The sequence below is a fragment of the Leopardus geoffroyi genome, chromosome C1, assembly GCF_018350155.1.
Source record: "Leopardus geoffroyi isolate Oge1 chromosome C1, O.geoffroyi_Oge1_pat1.0, whole genome shotgun sequence".
NCBI lineage: Eukaryota > Metazoa > Chordata > Mammalia > Carnivora > Felidae > Leopardus > Leopardus geoffroyi.
In genome coordinates this window covers 58829936-58850429 of record NC_059328.1, presented here as the reverse complement: position 1 = coordinate 58850429, position 20494 = coordinate 58829936, and the positions used below count along the sequence as shown (strand labels likewise).

General features: G+C 35.0%; 1 protein-coding gene across 8 annotated transcripts in view; it reads left to right on the top strand.

Annotated features, from left to right (window-relative positions):
• The window catches only part of PTGER3 (prostaglandin E receptor 3), a 175941-nt gene that overhangs the window by 27402 nt on the left and 128045 nt on the right, over positions 1-20494 (top strand). For 7 of the 8 annotated variants that reach the window (XM_045477834.1, XM_045477839.1, XM_045477836.1 and 4 more), the window contains exon 2: positions 4965-5144. In XM_045477834.1, the coding sequence (XP_045333790.1) occupies positions 4965-5144 (180 nt within the window). Of the gene's footprint in view, positions 1-4964; positions 5164-10380; positions 10638-20494 lie in introns of those variants that run through there. The other variant, XM_045477841.1, reaches the window with a different exon arrangement.

Below are 20494 nucleotides of genomic sequence, written 5' to 3'. Positions count from 1 at the left end.
AATTGGCTGTGAGGAAAGTTCTCTCACACAATTTTATTCCCTCCCCTACAAGTTAATTTTTCTGGGTTTACTCATTTATCATCTTCAATAGATATTTATGACCTATAACCCAAGGCATTTTTGAATCAAGCAGTGAAGTACCAAAGATTTTTAAACGTGTAGTTATAAATCCTGCTTCAATAAAACAAAATCCAAATGCAGCATATTAAAAACCGTCTCCTTGGTTAGTGCTTTACACATTGAAAAGGTCATTATCACTGGGAAAGAGACTTTTTTTGTTTAGATGGAGCAAAGCAGTTGCCCTTGACCCTAGGCAGGGATGGAGAAATTAGGGGATGCTGATATAGTTGGTTTCTGGTTATCGCGGGCACAAAAAGAGCTCTCTATTCCTGCTGATAAACGGGGAGATGCAAGAGGTCTGGGAGGGTCACGTGGAGCCTGGGGAAGATGCTGGCAGAAAAGCTGCTCTCAGGGCCCCAGAATTAGTCTTAACCGCTCCCTTGACCAGATCATTACAAGAGGCTGTTCAGACAGAGCAATCTTGCAGATTATCCATGCATTTGCCAAAAAAGTAGACTCTGTGCTGTCTGAGCACCCTGGTTTTTATTTGTCCCTTTTTCCTTGTAAGGAATTGAATTGGACTAATAGGAAAAATGAATTCTACTAGAAATCTGCATATTCATGCCAAAGGTTTTCTTCCAAAGTCTGAGTGTCTGAAAAATATTTGCAAAAATTGTAATCACTGTTTATCTCCTGAAATACAGGGAAATCAACAGATGGATGCTAATTTGCATTTGTGTTCAAAATAAGATGGATTTGGGAGTCCTACTTCCATCCCTGCTGCCATTTGGAAATGACAGTATCATGCTTTCTGTCCCTAATTGTAGTTATTGTCATATTGCACATCTCATGATTTCTGGGAAAAGCTGGAGTGTCTCTCCCCATGCGCCGGCTATTGCTTACAGAGCTTGGTTTCATAATTTCATAATCACTGAATTGTCCGTAGTAAATTATGGGAAATTACAGGGGACTAACCAATGTAAGGCATATGAAACCTATAATAGTCTAATAATAATTTATATTTTTAAGCCCCGTAAAAACTTAAAATAATCAAGGAGGGCTGTGTAAAATGACTGAAATCTCACTTTAATTAGTAATTCTGTAAATTTTCCTGATTATAAGAAGTTGGACAATTTCTATTTTATTTTATATTTGAGAAAATGAAAATGTAATTGAAGTGAGTTTTTAGATCATTCTAGATCAGGCCCAGAGAACTTCCTGAAAGATGGTAGGTGGTCAAATATATTTAATTATTGGATGAGGTGAGGGGTTAAAAGAGCTAGATATAACCTTTCCAGTATTTTATAAAGGGAGAAAAAAGAAATAATAGATGTATGTTTTTCTTAAAAGCAACCTAATTGAAAATAAAATTTTATCCCTTTTAATCAAACACATTGAAATCTAACTGATAGAATAACAAGGATTCATTTTTACATGTTACAGACTTAGAAATTGAGGTAATTTAAATAAGAGTTAGGATGAAGTTTACTTTTACTTTATGTTAAAAAAAAGTTTCCTAATAAAAGTGAACAAAGTAAACAAGCTTGCTGAGATGTTTTATCTATCAGAGACAGTAAATCATTTTCAAGCAACTTCCTCCCCATCCCTTCTCCACCTCTTTTGAGAGTTCACTCTGTGGGTGTATTAGTTTTCTACTGCAGTACTCTAACAAATTAATATAAACTTAGGGGCTTAAAACAAGACCGACTTCTCTTACAATTCTGTATGTTAGAACTCTGACATGAGTCTTACTGGGTTACTCTCAAGGTGTCCATTGGGCTCCATTCCTTTCTAGAAGCTCTGAAGGAGCTCGGAGAATTATGTCCTTACCTTTTTCAGTTTCTAGAAGCCATCCCCATTCCTTAACTCACCTCATGGCTCCCTTCCTCTATGTTCAAAACTGGCAATGTTGTATCTCACTGACAATTCTCTGTACACACATTTCCCTCTCCCCACAGCTGGGTAAAATTCTCAGATTTTAAGGACCGTGTGATTACACTGAACACACCCAGGTAATCCCGGAGAATCTCCCCATCTCAAGACCCTTATCATGAATCACATCTGCAAAGTCCTTTTGTCATGTGTGAAAACATATTTGCAGGTTCTAGGAACTGGGACATAGATATCTTTGGGGGCCATCTGTGTATGCAGTGAGAGGTAGTGTTCAGTTCACAAGACTATGAGCCAGCATCAGAAGACATTGACATAGATTTACTTATTTAAAAAAAAAAACTGGTTATAATAATTTGTGCTTATTAATGAAGGCAGTTATCATCAACTTCCTTTCAAAGAATTTCATAAATTGTTTGAAATGTTTTTATGTACATACAACTTTTAAAATAATTTAATAATTATTTAATGGTAAATTATTGCTTAATAGTAATAATTCCATTGCCTTCCACAAGTCTATGTATTTCACAGAATTTAATTCTAATAACAATATAGCTTTATATACATAATCTACTTTATATTCTGTTTTCACCTAATTCTTACATATACTAGTATACAAATAAGCAATATTTTATTAAACTTTACTCCTGATGTTAGAAATTTATGTGTTTAGTTTCTTACTAATATAGATAATGCTTCGCTAAATATTGACTTATTTATACATCTGTCTTTGCTTTTATTGTATAAATCCCTTGGAAACAATTGCTTTGAAAGAAGTTACAAAGTAAGAATATATGACTATCTGTGGGTTGTCTACCCATTCCCCTGTTCTTATTTGCTTATATCACCATAATTTGCTCAGGTATTAGGTGGTAATGTGGTCAAGGACCATGATTTAAGCCCCAGGGGATGAATTTGTCCTAAACAAAACCTGGAAGTTTCTGTCTCTTTTGCCAGTGATTGGTTTAAGAATCTGTGGGTCAAATTTGTCCAATTAGACCATGTTGAAGTTTTTATAGCTGGTGCGGGTTTGATCGGAGCTAGAATTTAGTTAAGATGATGAATCTGTCATATGCTGACATTTGTATGCACCATCTGGGTGTCTATTGTTACCATAGTTCAGATGACAGAAGGAGCTGAAGTAGGATGAGATTGGAACAAGAGCAAAAGGCACTGAAGAGGACGAGACAAAGGAAAGATTTGAAGAAAATTGACATGACTGTATAAGGGAGCAAGTGCCATTGCTGGGATTGTGGGTTTGTGGTCCAGAGTGTTTTAGATGTTCAGAGATGTTGACCTCAATTTGAGATATATGACCTAAGGACAGACATCCAAATAAGTGTGGGCTTCACAAGAAACCTTGGGTCCAATAGAATGGACTGTGAGCGACAAATGAAAGCCTCATATATAATTTTAAATTTTCTAGTAGTGACATTTTTAAAAAGTAAAAAAAAAAAAGTAATGTTGATCTTAATAATACATCTTATTTGACACAGTATATCAAAATGTTATCATTTCATTATAAAATCATTACATATTCCAACATCTCAGTTTGTCCTGGCCACATTTCAAGTGCTTAAGAGTCGTGCAGCACAATTAGAAAGATGAATTTAGGAGCCAGTTATAAAGTCAGCACCTTTCTTTGTCTGCTAATGTGAACCTGTGTTTGGGTTGTTTCTGTGTTTTGTTTGTTCGTTTGTTTGTTTGTTTTTTGCTGTTGTGAATAACACTGTAATGAACAGTCCTATGCACAACTCCCGGGGCAGGAATTCAGGATGGTATATCCCTAGGAGTAGGATTGCTTGCAGGTAGCAGAGGAAATAGTGCTTGTTTCTTCAAGAAACAAGATTCTTCAAATCTTTCATTTGTCTCATCCTCTTCAGTGCCTTTATTTTCCACAGTGGGTGTTCCAGTTCACTTTTGCAGATAATGGTGTGTAAAAGTGTCCTCATTTCTCCACATCTATACTAACATTTGGGAAAGTCTCATTTTTTCATTTTTGTCAAACTAGTGGGTGTAAAATGGTTCTTATTTTCTCATAATTTGCACTTTTCTGATTATTAATGAGCTTGAATATCTTTTCAGAGGTATATGAACCTTCATTCTTTTCTCTTCTGTGGAAATCACAAATATCTATTCATTCATATATAAATATATTTATATGATATATGTCATATAATATTATATTTATATATATGTCATATTACCTATTTATTCACAAATATTTATTGAGCACTGTTTATTAAGTATTGGTTTAGGTACTGGCAATATATTAGTGGGGAAAACAATAGTCCCAAATCCTGCCCTCCGGAAGTTTACATTCCAGTGTGTGTATATGGTGAGAAGGGAGAGATAAAAAAAACAAAGCCCTATAGGTCAAGTGGTATTAGGAAACCTCGTTGAAGTCTGGCTCAGCCATTTTACATCATTAAACCTTGGCAGCAACTGTAAAAAGGAAACTGTAATGCTATCTCTCTTAATTTTTTATTAAATGCATATAAAGAACTTGATGGAGTCCTGGCAAATTGTATGGATTCGGAAAATGCTAAGAATAAGTATTATTTCCTCTTTTCTTGCTTCTACTTTTTTTTCTGTAATTTGCTTCAGTTAGGACTACTGAAGTTTAAGAGTAAATTTGTTTTTGGTTTGTTGAAGTGTTCGCTTTCGTTAGGGTGTCAAAGTACCCATTGGTACTTTCTGCATCAAGACAGATGACTTTGGCTAATTTTGAGATGTGTTTTTGAGATTTCAAGCTTCTTAAATACCAAGGACCAAGATCCTGAGAACATGTACTTTTTAAAAGGCTGCATTAGGTCAAATGCCAAAAATGAGGGAAAATCTGTAGGAATGTCTTGTATTCATTCAGGGCTGTGTCCTGTGAATATAAATTTTTCCTGAATTAATCATTTCAGTCCAACAACCAATTTGATGTAAGCTATGTGCAAAGTATTGTGCAGAGGAGATACATGTGACTTTGTTAATCTTTGGAACAATTATTTGTCCCTCTTTCTTAGATAATGATGTTGAAAATGATCTTCAATCAGACATCTGTTGAGCACTGCAAGACACACACTGAAAAGCTGAAAGAATGCAACTTCTTCTTAATAGCTGTTCGCCTGGCTTCACTGAACCAGATCTTGGATCCCTGGGTTTATCTGCTGCTAAGAAAGATCCTTCTTCGAAAGTTTTGCCAGGTAGCAAATGCTGTCTCCAGCTGCTCTAATGATGGACAGAAAGGGCAGCCTATCTCATTATCCAATGAAATAATACAGACAGGAGCATGAAAGAGAACACGTAATCAACTTGCATGTTCACAGCTTTTGGCAACAAATAGCCCTAAACCTTACTGTGAATTTAGGCATCTCTGGCATGCCACCATTTATGCATTGAAGGAGAATTTTGATATAAGGGTATGGTCTCAGAAGCATAGATAATCCCCTGTGTGCCAAAAGTATTGAAATACAAACAAAGGAAAATATATTAGTGACAGTCTAATGTTTTTGGGTCTCTGCCATTTGTAGCTGAATATGTGATTATTTATGAGATGAACACATTTTTTATAAATGATCTTGGTCTGTGGTGGGGATGGGATAGGAAAAGTTAATATTCCAGTATACTGAGTACTTGGGGGATTGAATGCATAGATCATCAAAGATAGGCAAAGATTTGCTATTGTTCAAAGACCTTGGTCTTCTGTATTCTCTTTCTTTCTCTCCATGTCACTCTTTTCCCCGTATATTTTTTTAAAAAGTTGCATTAGGATAAAAACATATAATGTATACAATATTTGGTGGTACTGATGTAAATATTGCTCAATCTATAAATTATCTGCTGAACGTATAAAGTTTAAGTTTTGGTTGTATTGGTAATTAGGTTTACTCATTATCTAAATGACAGCCAATTCCATTTATTTCAAATATGGTGGGATTTGTGACTATCCAAATACTAAATGTTCTTCTTTTTTAATACATTTTTAATTCCTACAAGCCTGGATAAGATTCATGAATCTGATCTTGAGAGTCAATGTAGTGGTTTTTCAAAATGCTATTTAAGAACTGATTGGAGAACTAAATATAGGTACTGTGCTTAATTATCTTCCTTGATTTTTCCACCAAAAGTATTCTCTAGTCTTTTGGAATATCTAAATACTAACTCTGATTCTAAGACCGATAAATATTTTGAAGGTTCCATAAAGAATTTGGCCTATTTATAGAATAAGAAAATTAATAAGGTTGACCCCTCACAGCACTTTCTCTGTTCCCTCTTTATCTAAATATTTATTATTAATATATTTTTCTTATAGTCTACATGTGTACAAACCTTGATGGCTAAGGTTGATATATTTTGGGCACAAGTAGATCATTATGTTAAGTTTTGAGAGTTGCACTTAAAAAAAAAAGAATCTCCCCAACAAACACAATAATCTTTTAATTTGAACCCGCACAAAATGCTCTTTGTTTTCTTTGGAGCATTCATTTTGCAAACTCATTAACATTTTCTCATGAAGATCTTAATTTACAGCTTACCTTATTGTATTCCTAGTTAAAAAAAAAATTAAGATTTATTTTATACTTCTTTATAGTACTACTTTTTCCCCTGTGTTTAGTAGGCATTTGAGGAAGAATTGATTTCAACAGGTACAATATATGCATTAGGTTAATATGTAAACCATCCCAGGTCAATCAGGAATAATCAATTTAAAGCAAAGTGTTAAGCTGAGTGAGAAACAAGATCTGCTGAGAGTGCCTATGTAATTCATGGCGGTTGTACTGCCTATGTTTTAGAAAAAATGATGATAAATAACCTAATACTAAAGCCCCATTGTAAAATCTCTCTGTGCTATAGAATTGGGTTTCCCACAGGTCACCTCATGAAGAATTAGACAAAACTACCTCCTTTTTCAAGAAAAAAAAAAGTGCACTTAAATGACCTTAAAGTAAAGAAGCTTTACCTCTTGAATGGTCCTCTGGTCCTGGGTTATAATCAGATACACACACACACACACACACACACACACACACACACGCACACACACACAGAATGAATTTAACTGGTATGAGTGTCATTGGGTTATTCCTTCCAGCACCTAGTCCAACACTTGAAACATAGAAAGCGTTCAGAATGTATTCAGTGAATGAATTAATGTCTGCCAAAACTCAGTGCATATCAGTGAGGCACCTACCATATGATTGAAGTGCTTCATGCCATTACAGTCCATAAAACTGATAAAGTGAATGATCTCTGCCTATTTAATTACAGAAATATGAATTTATCTTCAAATGTGTAGTATCATATTGCTGTACAACAAAGTGCTTTATTTGTGTTAATAATTTAAGAGACCGATACTTCCAAATGGTAATGGAGATTACTGTCAAAGAAGTATCACTTTTCTTCAAAGCACAGAAATACATAAAGACAAAACAGCCTCAAACTTATCCTTAATGACAAAATAAATATCTTCCCAGCGATACATGGTAGGAGTGGACAAATAGCAGCTTTTGAACAATGTTGAAAAGGAAGTAGAGAAGGAAAAATTACATAAATGGTGTGTTTTTGTTATCTAGGCAACCATTTGTTCATCCAGAGAAAACCAGATAAGAAATGTAAGTCCCAAATGATTTCAGCCTTTGGATGGTAGTTGAGATTAGATTTCAGAGATGTTGTGCAAAGGCCCTAGATGTGGTTAGGAAGCAGGCATCTAAAGTCACTGTAGAAAAACCTTTGTTTCCAAATTTAAGTTTATTGACCTTTAAATTCATTCTCATATACTTAATTCATCTATATATATATCTGAGCAGGAAAAGAAAATGTGTGCATAAATTGTGACAATTCCTAACTTGACGATATTGGTTAAAAATAATAGAGGTCTAGGAAACCACATGGGAAGAAGTGACTGAGTGCAATGTAGAAATATATGTAAAATTGTCTATTGTAGATTTTACAAAGCAGTGCTGATTTTCTAAACGATGAGTTTATACAGTATGCTGTGTTGTAGAAGAAAATGATGGCATGCTATCCGGTAAGAACATTTTACTTTTCAGATAAAATTAGTGTGGTGGATATCTTAAAACTATTTAAATGGAGGAAACAAAATGTGTTAATATTTATGAAATTTACATAATGCTGTATCTCCAGATATTCTAAGTAACTGTGTTTAATTGTGACAGATTTAAATGGCTATGAATCAAAAAGTGAACATATATTTCTACTTAACACTTCTTTATTGCATAAAAGATCTCTTGACCACGTTATAGAATAGAATTGAGTAAGCTCATGTAAAAGTTAGCTGAAAGAGACCCCGGGGCCATGCTGATGTTGAGTAATGGACTGACTAGAAACTCTGACAAATCACTATTTTTAAAAGGTGGTCAATCTGTGGCAATATTCTAATAATAGATTTTCAAGTGAATTAGACCTTTTATTTATTGATACTTTTTATATTTTTGTTGTTTTTGACTCCTAATTTGTGATTAACTTTCAATCTCCCCATGTCAACAATCACTTAATAAACCAGATTGGGATTGGGATTAAACCAGAGACAGAAAGTAGAAACATTTTGATCTTTGAAATTGTAGGCATATATATTGCCTGTTTATTTTTTAATCCTTTAACCTTGAAAGCTTTTCTTGAGATAAACAGGATACCAGAAGATGAGTGACACAGAAAGACTACAGAGTAATTATTCGTACGAACATATAAAAGTTTAATGTGGAAAAACTAAAATTTCTACGATTTACCCATGTGAAACGTTTAGATGATCAATCATGCCAAATATGCAGTGATGCTGTTTCTTGCTGGTTTTGTGCTTGCATATTTCTCAAAGTCTGCTAAAATTGAGGTTTAAATAAAAGTGCAGAATTGTTCAATGAATGAGATTATATCATTTTAAAAAATGAAGACTCTTTAATACTGTGGCTACGTCCAGAGGACTGTTTTCTGAGTTGCAATAAAATTCTCATAAGAGGTGGTACATAGCTGTGATGTTTCCTAACATAGGTTTTGATAGATCCAATTTACAAACTTTGAGAATCAGCCTAAAGCTCACATGCACATTTGTTAAAAACTGTATCAGCTCAGTATTCTATTCTAACGAATGGGCAGTGATTACTGAAGCATGAAACAGAGAATTAGGGGAAATTGTAAAATTAAAACTCCATTATATTGTCATTTACATGGATACTAATTTCATGAGAAAGTTCATATTCAGCTGAATTACTCCTACCCAAAAAGTTTCAGTTTCAATGTTACAAGGAATTCGTATCTACAGTGATCAAGTAAAACCTTTCACATGTCCTCCCTGAATGCCTCTTTTGGATTGAGTCCACCTTGAATAAAACTGAAGAAAGTAAAAAGAATAGTGCAGGGTGGCCTTACTCTCAAAGTGAAAAAAGAGAAAACTGAGACTATGCCTATCTCTGAAAGACTTGAACAAGTCTAGAATCAAAGAATTTTTGTCTCACAAGGAGATCAACAATTCATTTTAAAGTCAGATGGAAAGATATCTTCACTCCACACTACTTAACACGTCCTTTCTCACTGTCTCTGTTCTCTACTCTTTTAAGGAATGAAAGAAAACAGCATTTTTACTTTATATATTCTCTATTTTATAATTCCTTAAACAAAGATTCTGTTTAAAGGTTTATAATTCATACAAGGTGAATTGTAAACCATTACATTATGATACCATAAGCTGAGTATATTTTGATTCTCTAGAAAAACAATTCAATCAGATACAAACCATATTCATTTATATGTCTCTCATTTTCTTCATTGAGAATGAAAATTATTTGATTTTCAGAAGTTTTAAATCAATCAGTTGCATATTCTCAACAACCCAAATATTTACTGGATTATATATTTTTTTCATTAAGAATGAGACTGTCACCCTAAGCCTTGCCTCCAGTTTATTCATTTTCTCAGCAGAAGGAATGTAACAGATATTTACTGTTGGTAAAACTGGGATTGTTTTTAAGAGGACAGAGAACAGGTGTGTACTTTTAGTATGCTTCTGCCCTAATACATGAAATGGATCTGAGTTTCTTTTTTACTAAGTCTGTTTTGATGGAAAAATGTTATTATGGGAGTAAAGGTAGGAAGGAAAGAGATCATCATGAGGAACAAAATCAGATTTTTCAAGCTTTTTGAACATTTGGGAGATGATTCCACCTCTAAAGTTATTTTCGTAAGTGCAGCTCTTAAATTCCTTTGTCAATTGCTTTAGAAACAAAGTATGTTGGCCTTTTAATTAAAGTGAATCAGATATCTAGACAAAAGGCAGCCAATCACCAAACTTTAATAGTTATTTAAAAATAGTTTCTTGATATGTTTTCAGTTTGTGTAGAAATAAAAGCTGCAATGTTAGGCAGAGAAAAATGCACATGACTTATACTCCAGTGTTCTTTTGACTACTGAAAAGGTACTTATGTGGAGTAGGGAAGGATGGAGGTGGGGTAGAGAACGTAAGGAAAGACATGGAGGAAACATACATTTCCAACTTGTTAAAATCCTTCATTCTTTTAGTCCATTCCTCACAATCAAAGAAAGGAAGGGACTGCATTTATCTTCATACAGTTGAGTGTCAGTGAGACAAAGCAAAGACGGCCAGTGTTCTTTTCTGTGAGAGCAGGTGTGCAGTTCACTTAAGTCATCACTGACAGCTAAATTCTCTTCCTTTCATGTATATATATATATATATATATATATATATATATATATATATGAAATATATTTATACATATTTATTCATATAAATATATGAAATATTTTATTTTCTCCCTCTTTTACCAAATGTTCATGTACAGATAAAGTTGAACATTTCTTTACACAAACAAATTAAAAATAGACACTGATTATCTTCATCTGTTTACAATAAATGAGTGTAAGTACTACTTATGTGGTATATTTAAGTAAGAACTGAAATCATTGGCACTTTTAATCATAATGGGAAGCTCAGTATAGAAAGCATATGTTTCTCCATCTGTCCTACTCAGCATCCTATCCCTACACACTTGGTTAAGTGGGAACATATACTTTTGTCATCTCTGTGTAAAGTTTTTTTGGAGATACCTAAGTATAGTTAAACATATCTTCCAGTATATTTTAAAGGCTGGTATTCAGTATTGTGGAGAGTAAAAGAGACTATGAAAACTACATCAAAGTTTTGATGGCATTCAAGTCATAGTCTGTGTATTTAATAAATGTATGTTTTTTATGTTGTGTTTGTCAATGAAAAATAAAGTTGAATATTCTGAAATGTTCCTGTCTTTTTTTCCTGATGCCAACTCATGTCAGGAATATTTTATTTATAATTGTGCTAAGTGTTTTTCTGAAATCCTATTTGATGTGCTTTGTCAAATAAAAGCACAATGTAATATGCAACAGCATTATGCTAACTGGATGATTATACCATTTTGTTTTATATTCCATAATCATGTACAGTACAGAGTATCATTGATTTACTGTAGATCTGAGGTGCTCTTTTCCCACTTTCAATATGATATCCATTCATGTTATAATCCCAGATTTTTTGTCTTTAATACAAAAGCATATTTATAAATTGTTCTCAATTTAGTTCATCCCCTTTTTGTGTGTATTCTAGTGTAATCTACACATAGCCAACCAAAGAATTGTCTTTGTAGTCAGACCCTTTGATAGATTTGTACCTGGGTATTGGTGTCAGCTGATTATTGGTAGAAACAAATGTTGGGCTCCCCCTGTGCTATGTGCTAATTCAGGTCAATCACCTCATCCTTCTTGAGTGAAGGGAGATGTTCTGTGGAATATAGGCTGTTAAGCCAAACTCATAAAAGTAGCGCATCAGATTTGCCTTCCTTCCTCTTAGGAAAGGTATTTAGGGAGAGCTCTGTCCATGATTTCTCCCAGGGGGTCCTAGGCTTGCAACCAGGTCTTATGGTCTCTATAGTCTTTACTCTGTTACCTTCTGTTAATCAAGGAATTAACCACCAGAAATTAAACCATCAAAATGTAGAACCTCATGCCATAAAATGAGTCATTGCCCAGTCAGACATGGGGTCAGACATCCTTAGATATCCTTGGAGGTTGTTGTGTTCACCATAACAGTTTTGAATAAACCCAGTTTGGAGGTTGGGTACTCAGAATCCAAGCCAGTCCTCTGGGCTTATTCCTTCCTTCAACACATGTTTGTTGTTGTACCAGTTATGTGCCAAGAATTCTGGTAGGTGTTAAGACACAAGGATTTTTTTCTGAAAAATCAGCTATCAATGAGTTTATAATATAGTAGAGAAATAGGAAATAATTTGATCAGAGCTGCTATTAGAGTAAGCATAAGAGGGAGGTGATGCTAAAATAGGAAATCATTTCCTGTAGGAGATGACATTTAACCTGTGTCTTGGAGAAAGGAGTTGATGTTAGTTGGGAAGGGGAGGGCATTTTGCCCCAAATTGCAATTTCCAAAGCATTCAAACTAACTAAATTCTAGTGGCCCCATGAGTAGTATAGGTCTAAATAGAGCATAAGTCTATAACTTCCTCTCAGAATGGGCAAAAGTGGCATGAGCTTATAACAGGATTTCTCCACCTCAGCCTCTCAGCACATTGGACCAAATAATTCTTTGTTTTGGGGGCTGTCTTGTGCATTGCAGGGTGTTTAGCAGTATCCCTGCCCTCTACCCACTAGATACTAGTAATACTTTTCTAGCTGTGACAATCAGAAATCAGATATTGCCAAATATACTAATTGCTCCCAGATGAGAACCTCTGCTTTAGGGCAAGGGCCATGACCATTGAGACACATGGCTATGGATCTGAGGGTTTGCAGGACAAGGCCATCTGTGGGATCTTGGATCTGAAAGGCATTGTTCGGGCATTTCCCAAAGTGACAGGCACTAGAATGCCAGTTTGTGTCTGACTGCACAAAAATGTGGTGCTACCACTACAACAATGCCTGGATCACCATGGGCCCTGATCCACTTCCATAATCGCATAAACCTATTCACAAATAAGGAGGTACAATTTCTTAGAAAGTATCATCTTTCTATTGATGCCTCCAATCCTTATTTTGCTCTTGATAAGAGGCCCTGGGGTTATATGTCTCTCAAAGGGCTATCTAAAGAGAATGAGTCCATTTCTCCCAAGACCTTTGAAAGTCTGTGATAATTCCTCTTAAGTTCACACTTCCAGACACTTGCCTTGGTAAGGAAGAACTAATTTACCAAACTCTGTCTTTTATGGGATTTTTGCATATTTGGTCTGTGTACAGAGCCGTAGCAGCTTTATTTAATCTGAAAAATTATTTTTATCAAAAAGCAGTCCAACTCTGGGCAAATGTCTCTTTGTTGGCCTGTGTTTTTTCTGAGTTCATGCCAGTCTGTAGTACCCCAATCATAGAGCTATTACCACACATTTTGAAGACAAAGTTCAGGTCATACTCTCTATGACTAACACTTAACCCTTTGGTTTGTATGGAATGGGAGGTTGAAAATCTTAAAGTCCAAATCTGAGCAAAAAAAAAAAAAAATTAGAACAAGAGTACTCACTAGTCTACTGGAAATTTCTGAGGCCAAGTAAGGGAGGTCTGTGGATAATCACTGTTTATGTCTAATATTCTTACACAATATTGGAAAGAAGGCTTTGAATATAATATATAAGATTTTTTCAATTTTATTTCGAAAAGAACTTTGGAGGAACAGAATTCTGAAACCATTACCACCGATTGGAGCCTTTAAAAATAAGATTTAAATAGAACATAGCTGATAGAACACTGGCTTTTAACCACTTTGGGATCAGAGGCCCCTCTGATAATAAGATGAAAGGAATGGATCCCCTCCTCACAAAAAGCACAGAGAATTTTTACATTGTGTCGGAGACTGTACAGCCCTCCTGAATTCTGTCTGTGGACATCTTAGAAATTTATGGACACAGGTTAGGAATTCTCACTGTGAGAGAGTCTTTATGATTCAAGGAACCTCATGACTTTCCATGTTTGGTTAGAAAGCTAAAATCTAAAACTGGAGCTAAGTCAGTATAATTACTTCCCTGTGAATGCCAAAATTGCCTGACATCTCATTATATGCCCGTAATAGTGAAACAACATAATCAGGGATAGAATTACTAAAAGAGGAGCTGCAATCATTTTAAAATATTGCCATCACATCGGTAAAAGAAAAGAACACAATCCTGACCAGAAGAGGGGCAGCATAGACTACTCACCAAAACCAGGTTGAAAGTAAAGGGATTATTATTATTTTTTTAATTACGAGTAATTCATTCAGTGATGCATTTGCCTTACAACAAAGATCTTGCTTCTGTTTTCCTTTGTGCTGACCCAGCCAGAAAGATTTAAAATGAAGCTATTTAAAAGTCAATAAAAGGATTTACTCCACCTGAAAAGTACAATATGCTATACACAAATGAGCTAAATGGTTAGAATATACCTTTCTGTTATTTTCTATTATGTAACTTTATGTTATTACGTTACATGTGTGTGTGGATGCATACATATTTACACTTCTGCATGTACTACACCTTTGCCTTGCAACTTAGAACCAAAGCAGCAAGGATGACCTTAATGATTGAATCTTTTCAGTGAAAATGCAAGGCATACACTCACAGATCTTGTTACAAATGTAAAATTAATGATGCTTTAAGCCAACACTTTAAGCTATTAGTAAAATGCTCTATTGATGTTTATAGCTTGTATTTCTCCACAGGGAAAAGTCTGGAGCAACTAATGACATTTATCTTTGCATTTTTCTAGCCTTATTGAGGAAGATGGAAATGAGATCTTAAAACACTAAAGTATTTGTCTGTTGGAAGCCACTCTTTCATACCAAACCAGCCTCCATTCTGGATGTGTGTACATGAATTGGATAGCAGTATGAGATGTGTATAAAATTGCAAGTGGATTTTCATGAATCGGTGGTTTGGAATCTTCTCCCTTAGAAGATCCTTTGAAAGCCATTTTTAGAGGAAAAGCTATTTATATTTATTTTCAACAATCCTTGACTATTGAAACTTTTTTTTTTGCCTAGAATTTTCAAGAATTGTTGTGACAAAATCAATGTTTAGTTCAAAATTTTGGAGAAGTAATATTGATTCATTGACAAGCTTTGAAGAGGAATCACTGCCTTAAAGGTTGTGTAGCCCTAATTAGATATGCATGGCCTTATCCTTATCCCAGATTTTGTCTTCACCATGGTAATTTTGAATATTCCTGTTACTCTCCCTTCAGCAGGATTTTCATTGAAAACTGAAATAACTAATTTGCTAATTGTATTAATATTGACCACTGCGAAGATATTAGATATGTAATTTAAAATATTTGAAAGTATATTTTAAACAAAATCATTTCACCAAAATGCTCTACAAAAAATTTTAAGTCATAATGAAAAAGAAAAATTCCAACATTAAGAAAGGAGTCAGGACACTTAAGCCTAATTATCTGATTTGCTATTCACTGGTTATTTGCCCTTGACAATTCAGTAAACGTCTCTGAATTGAATTTTCTCATCAGCACAACATTAGTAGGATTAAATAAGATAAGGACACTTTTGAAAGCACTATACAAGTAGTTGATGGTTAATATTACTTTATTATCCCCATTCATTGATGGAACATTGAAAATTAATTATGATATTCTCATCTCAAGCAACTTTAGTACCATCTTGCTAATTTAGTATTGGGCATTCACCAGAACACACAAGTGATATTAGAAGACTAGCTCTGGTCCCACATAGGGGGTGTGTGTTTGAGAAAAACATATGGCTTCTTTTAAGTTTAGTTGCCTCATCTGTACGATCAGAGTTGGTCTATCTATGTGGTATCTTCTAACTGAAAAACATGATTCTCCTTTTTCTATGGAATGCGTGCAGCTAATTTTGTCAGCTAAACACACGCAAGTTTTTTTCTTCTGAATCTTGAAAAATAGCTCATAGGAAACCTCTAGGAGACATAGGTAGGAAGGCCCATACAATGTTTCTGTTCCTTTTTTCTCTAAAAAGGATTTTTAGGTTCCTGTTCTCCCTCTCCTTTAAGATTGTTCTCTTTTCTCAACCAAATCACGAGTTCCTTGAATACAGGGGCCAAGTCTTCCTTTTATTAAGGTTTTCTGCTTGCTTTCACCTTGCTCTTCATCCAAACTGCCAAATCCTAGTTTGTGTTGTTAGATATCTTATTTACTTCTTTATTTTTGGCTCATGAGATATCACAAAGATTAAGTCATGTAGATTTTCATACACTTGGGCTTATCAGTCTGTGTCTGTGTGTGTCTATGTATGTGATATCCCTTACATCTCAAATGTGTATTTCCTTTTTAAAAATTTTTGTTAAGTGTTTTGTTTTAATTCCAAGATAGTTAACATACAGTATTATCTTAGTTTCTGGTGTACAATATAATGATTCAACAATTCTACACATCATTCAGTGCTCATCATCATAAGTGTACTCTTAATCCCCATCACCTATTTCACCCATCCCCTCGCCTACCTCCCGTCTGATAACCGTCAGTTTATTCTCTATAGTTAAGAGTCTGTTTCTTGGTTTGTCTCTCTCTTTTTTCTCCTTTGTTGTTGTCTTAATTTGTTTTGTTTCTTAAATTTCACATATGAATGAAATCATATGGCATTTGTCTTTCTCTGACCGACTTATTTCACTTAGCATAATACCCTCTAGCAATATCCATGATGTGGTAAATGGCAAGATTTCATTCTTTTTTATGGCTGAATAATATTCCATTGTGTATATGTATATGTATACATATATATACATATATACATGGCCACTTGGGCTGCTCCCATAATTAGGTTTTTGTAAATAATGTTGCAATAAACATAAAGATGTGTATATCTGTTTGAAGTAGCGTTCTGTATTCTTTGGGTACATACCTAGTAGTGGAATTACTGGATCGTGGGGTAATTCTATTTTTAATTTTTTGAGGATTGTTCATACTGTTTTCCACAATGGCTGCATTAGTTTGCATTCCTACCGACAGTGCATAAGGGTTCCTTTTCTCCACATCCTCCCTAACGCTTCTTGTGTTGTTGATTTTAGTCATTCTGACATGTGTGAGGTGGTATCTCATTGTAACCTATCTGGTAGTCTTTACCCCCTTTAGAATCCTGGGTTTCTCTGCCATTGATCCTTTTGCCTCTTTTTTTTTTTTAGATATCCTGTTTTCTAGATCCTATATCTGGAATTATTTCTGGAGTTATTCACTCATTTTGAACACACCTTTTTAAAAACGGGCTTCTGATAGATTCTTCTAGGAATCAAATTAGGAAAGGAAAGAGAATGATTTTAAGTAAACATGAATACTAACAATAATGGTGATAATAACAATAGTGGCAGATGTCATTTTATGAGCTACTGTACTTTGCATATGATACCAGATGCTCATGCCAATACCACACGGTAGGTGTTCTTATCACCACTCAGCAGATGAAAAGACTGGGCTCAGGAAGGGTGAATCACTCCACCAAGTCCACAGAGTTAGTGAGAAGTGAAGCTGGGGTTCTTACCTGCTTTCAGGTTAGAATACATTTGGCAAACATATTCTGAGCAAAGAATTACTACCGTGATTATTTTCCAAAGCTTCAAGTTTACCTTTGAGGGCTCCACTAAGGCCCTGTGAGAGAAAGATTTTGACTGTCATGATGCCTGGACATTTTCAAACAGCCACAAACAATTTTGGGCAGCAGTGGACAGGCAGCTTTTCCAACAGGGCCGATTAGAATCAGCTCACAAGATTCTTAGCAAACATTTGAAAGTCTATATGCCCCACCTGGGCGTTCACACACTACTGTAAATATTCTGACCCTTCCTTGTTGGATACAGAATTGCTTCTGCAGAGGAGTGGGTGTCAGCAGCCCAGCCATACATGGTTGCACAGAAAGGCCGCATTGCCACTTCCTGCCCAGGTCTAGGGGTTTGCAGGATGCTGAGTTTATCACGATTCAGGTTACTAACTGTACATCTCTTTTCAGCCCCTTTGTTTTTTGTTGTTGGTGCTGTTGTTGCTTTTCATTTCACACTTCCTCTCCTGCTTAACTCAGGAGCAGGTTTACTGAGAACTGAAAAGCAGTTAAGTACTTTTGCTTTCTAATTACAGAGGGACTCCTGGGAGAAAATGTAAAATTCAAGATGGAAGAGAGGGAGAACAGGCCTTTGACAGCAGGAAAACCCTTCTGTCTATTGTCTCCCCTGCTTAATTTTGAAATTTGCTCAAACTTCTTGCAAAATACAGTTCAGTTCTAGAATGGAGAATATTTTATCTTTAAGAAACAGAAAAACTGTTCCCTGTTTTTGAGTCTTTCTTTCCTTGTTGCTAGCAGGTAGAATCGGTTATGTATATCTGACATTTTATTCATTCACCAGTATTCTCTTTTCAACTAGCTGCTCTGTTTTCCACAGAACTTATCAGACTGGTAAGAACAGTGAGGAACATATTGTTCAAGGGAATAACATCTTGGCATCTCCAAAACTTGAATTCTGTTATCAGGAAATGGATTCAAATGACAAGCCACCAATAGCTGTATAACATGAAAAATCGATACATCTTAGAGTTTAGCTTTGGTCTAATTTTGCATATTATCTCTACTATTTCAATATAATTACAGGAGTCAACAATTCTCAGGTATCTCAGGGATCAATTAACATTTATTCAGAATGGGCTCAACCCAATTACATGTAAATCTTTACTTATTTTTTTTTTTTTTTTTTTACTAATCAGCAGTTAATTAAGCCAAATCAAATGAGTCAATGCTTAGGGCAAATGTTTGAAAGGCAAATTTCCATTTGTCTGCTGGCTTCTATGTAATTTGCATGAGAAATGGAGTCTGAAGATTTTCATAATGGTTTGTTAATAATAATAACATAATTTAAAAAAATAATGTAGTAATTTATGGACCTAATTTTATGGGACTAAGTTTTAATATGAGAACATGTTCAGAAAAAAATTAAAATAACAATGAATGATTATACATGTTACTTGACATTCCTTAATGGGAAACACCATTCTCCATTCACTGGATGAAGAATGGTCCTCTCAAACTTAGGGGCTCTTTTTCAACTGCCCAACGCAACCATTTGGAAGGGAGGGAGGGATATTCTTGGAGAAAGGAAAGAAGCAACTGAGATGCCAGGTAGATAAGCAATATCTTTTTTTGGGGAAAAGTGTCATGGTCAGGTTATCATTAAGGATGTGAAAATATGTGTTTTGGAGTCAGACCTGGGATCAAACTTTGGCTTAAAAGCTGTGGACCTTGAAAATAATTCCTCAACTCTTTAAGATTTTTGTATATGAAGAATATGGATTTTTGCACTTACTTTATAGGGTAGCCATGAGGATTAAATATGTAAATATTCTAGAAGAGTTATGGGTACAATATGTATGTAGGAGGTATTGTTATTAGTGTTGTATTAGTAGTGATACCAGTAGCCACAGTAGCAATATTGATTGCTTCAGGAGTCCATAACCATATTGGTAAAGTGGCAAGAGACATCCTGATGTCTGTATTCATTTATCTATTTCACTTAGCATAATGTTTGCAAGGTTCATCCATGTTGTCGCAAGTGGCAAGATTTCCTGCTTTTAGGTATGAATAAACTCTTCCATTATATATATGGAAACAACACTTAAATGGTTTGTAAATAATGCTGCCATGAACATGGCCATGCAAATCCTATCACTTTGTGATAGTGACTTTGTTTCCTTCAGATATAAACCCAGAAATGGAATTGCTGGATTACATGGGAGTTCTGTTTATTTATTTTTTTTGAGGAACCGAGAAGAGGTATTTTGAAAAGTCCCTATAACAACTTTGTCAAGTGAAATCTGGGAAAAATAAATAATAAGGCATATAAGCAAATAGGTGAATTTCAGTATGGCATTTCTTGTCTGAAAAGCAATAAATAGGATCTGGTCAAATTAGTCAATGCTTTCTACCACTATCTAATAGAGACTAGTATAACACATTCCTGCTCCCTCAATTTCCTGATCTATAAAGGACTATGGGGATAATAATTTCTAGTTTATAGGGTAGCTGTAAATCTTAGAAGAGGTAACATATGCAAACCACTTGGTATCATTGACCTTAAAAATGAAACGGTCAGCTATTTACCAGCAAAAAATGGGTTTATTTGGGAATAGCAGAGATTTGCAATTCAGGGCAAGCAAGGGATGGCAAAACCATAGGCTAGTCTAACAAAGGAGAGGAATGTTATTTTATGGAAAAGGAGGAAAAGTTAGGAGGGGTTTCTTTGAAGAAAAGTCCATTAGAGAAAGGCAAGAGTTCAGGGTGGTGATGGTTCTTCATTCTCTGAATTGCTGGGGTAGTCAGATTTTTGTAGGAGACGCAAAGTACGTCTCTTCCTGTTGGGACCTGTGACTGTTGATTCTTTCCTGTTGACCTCTCTTCAGTTGGGGTCCCTAATGGACAATTCTTGACCTTGAGTGGTATGGGCTGAGAGTTCTCCCTTCTGGCCTCCCTCTACTCCATTTTAGTGAGGCTTCCCCTTATTAATTTTCACAGTATGCATGCCATGCTCCATCATCATTATCACCATATTAT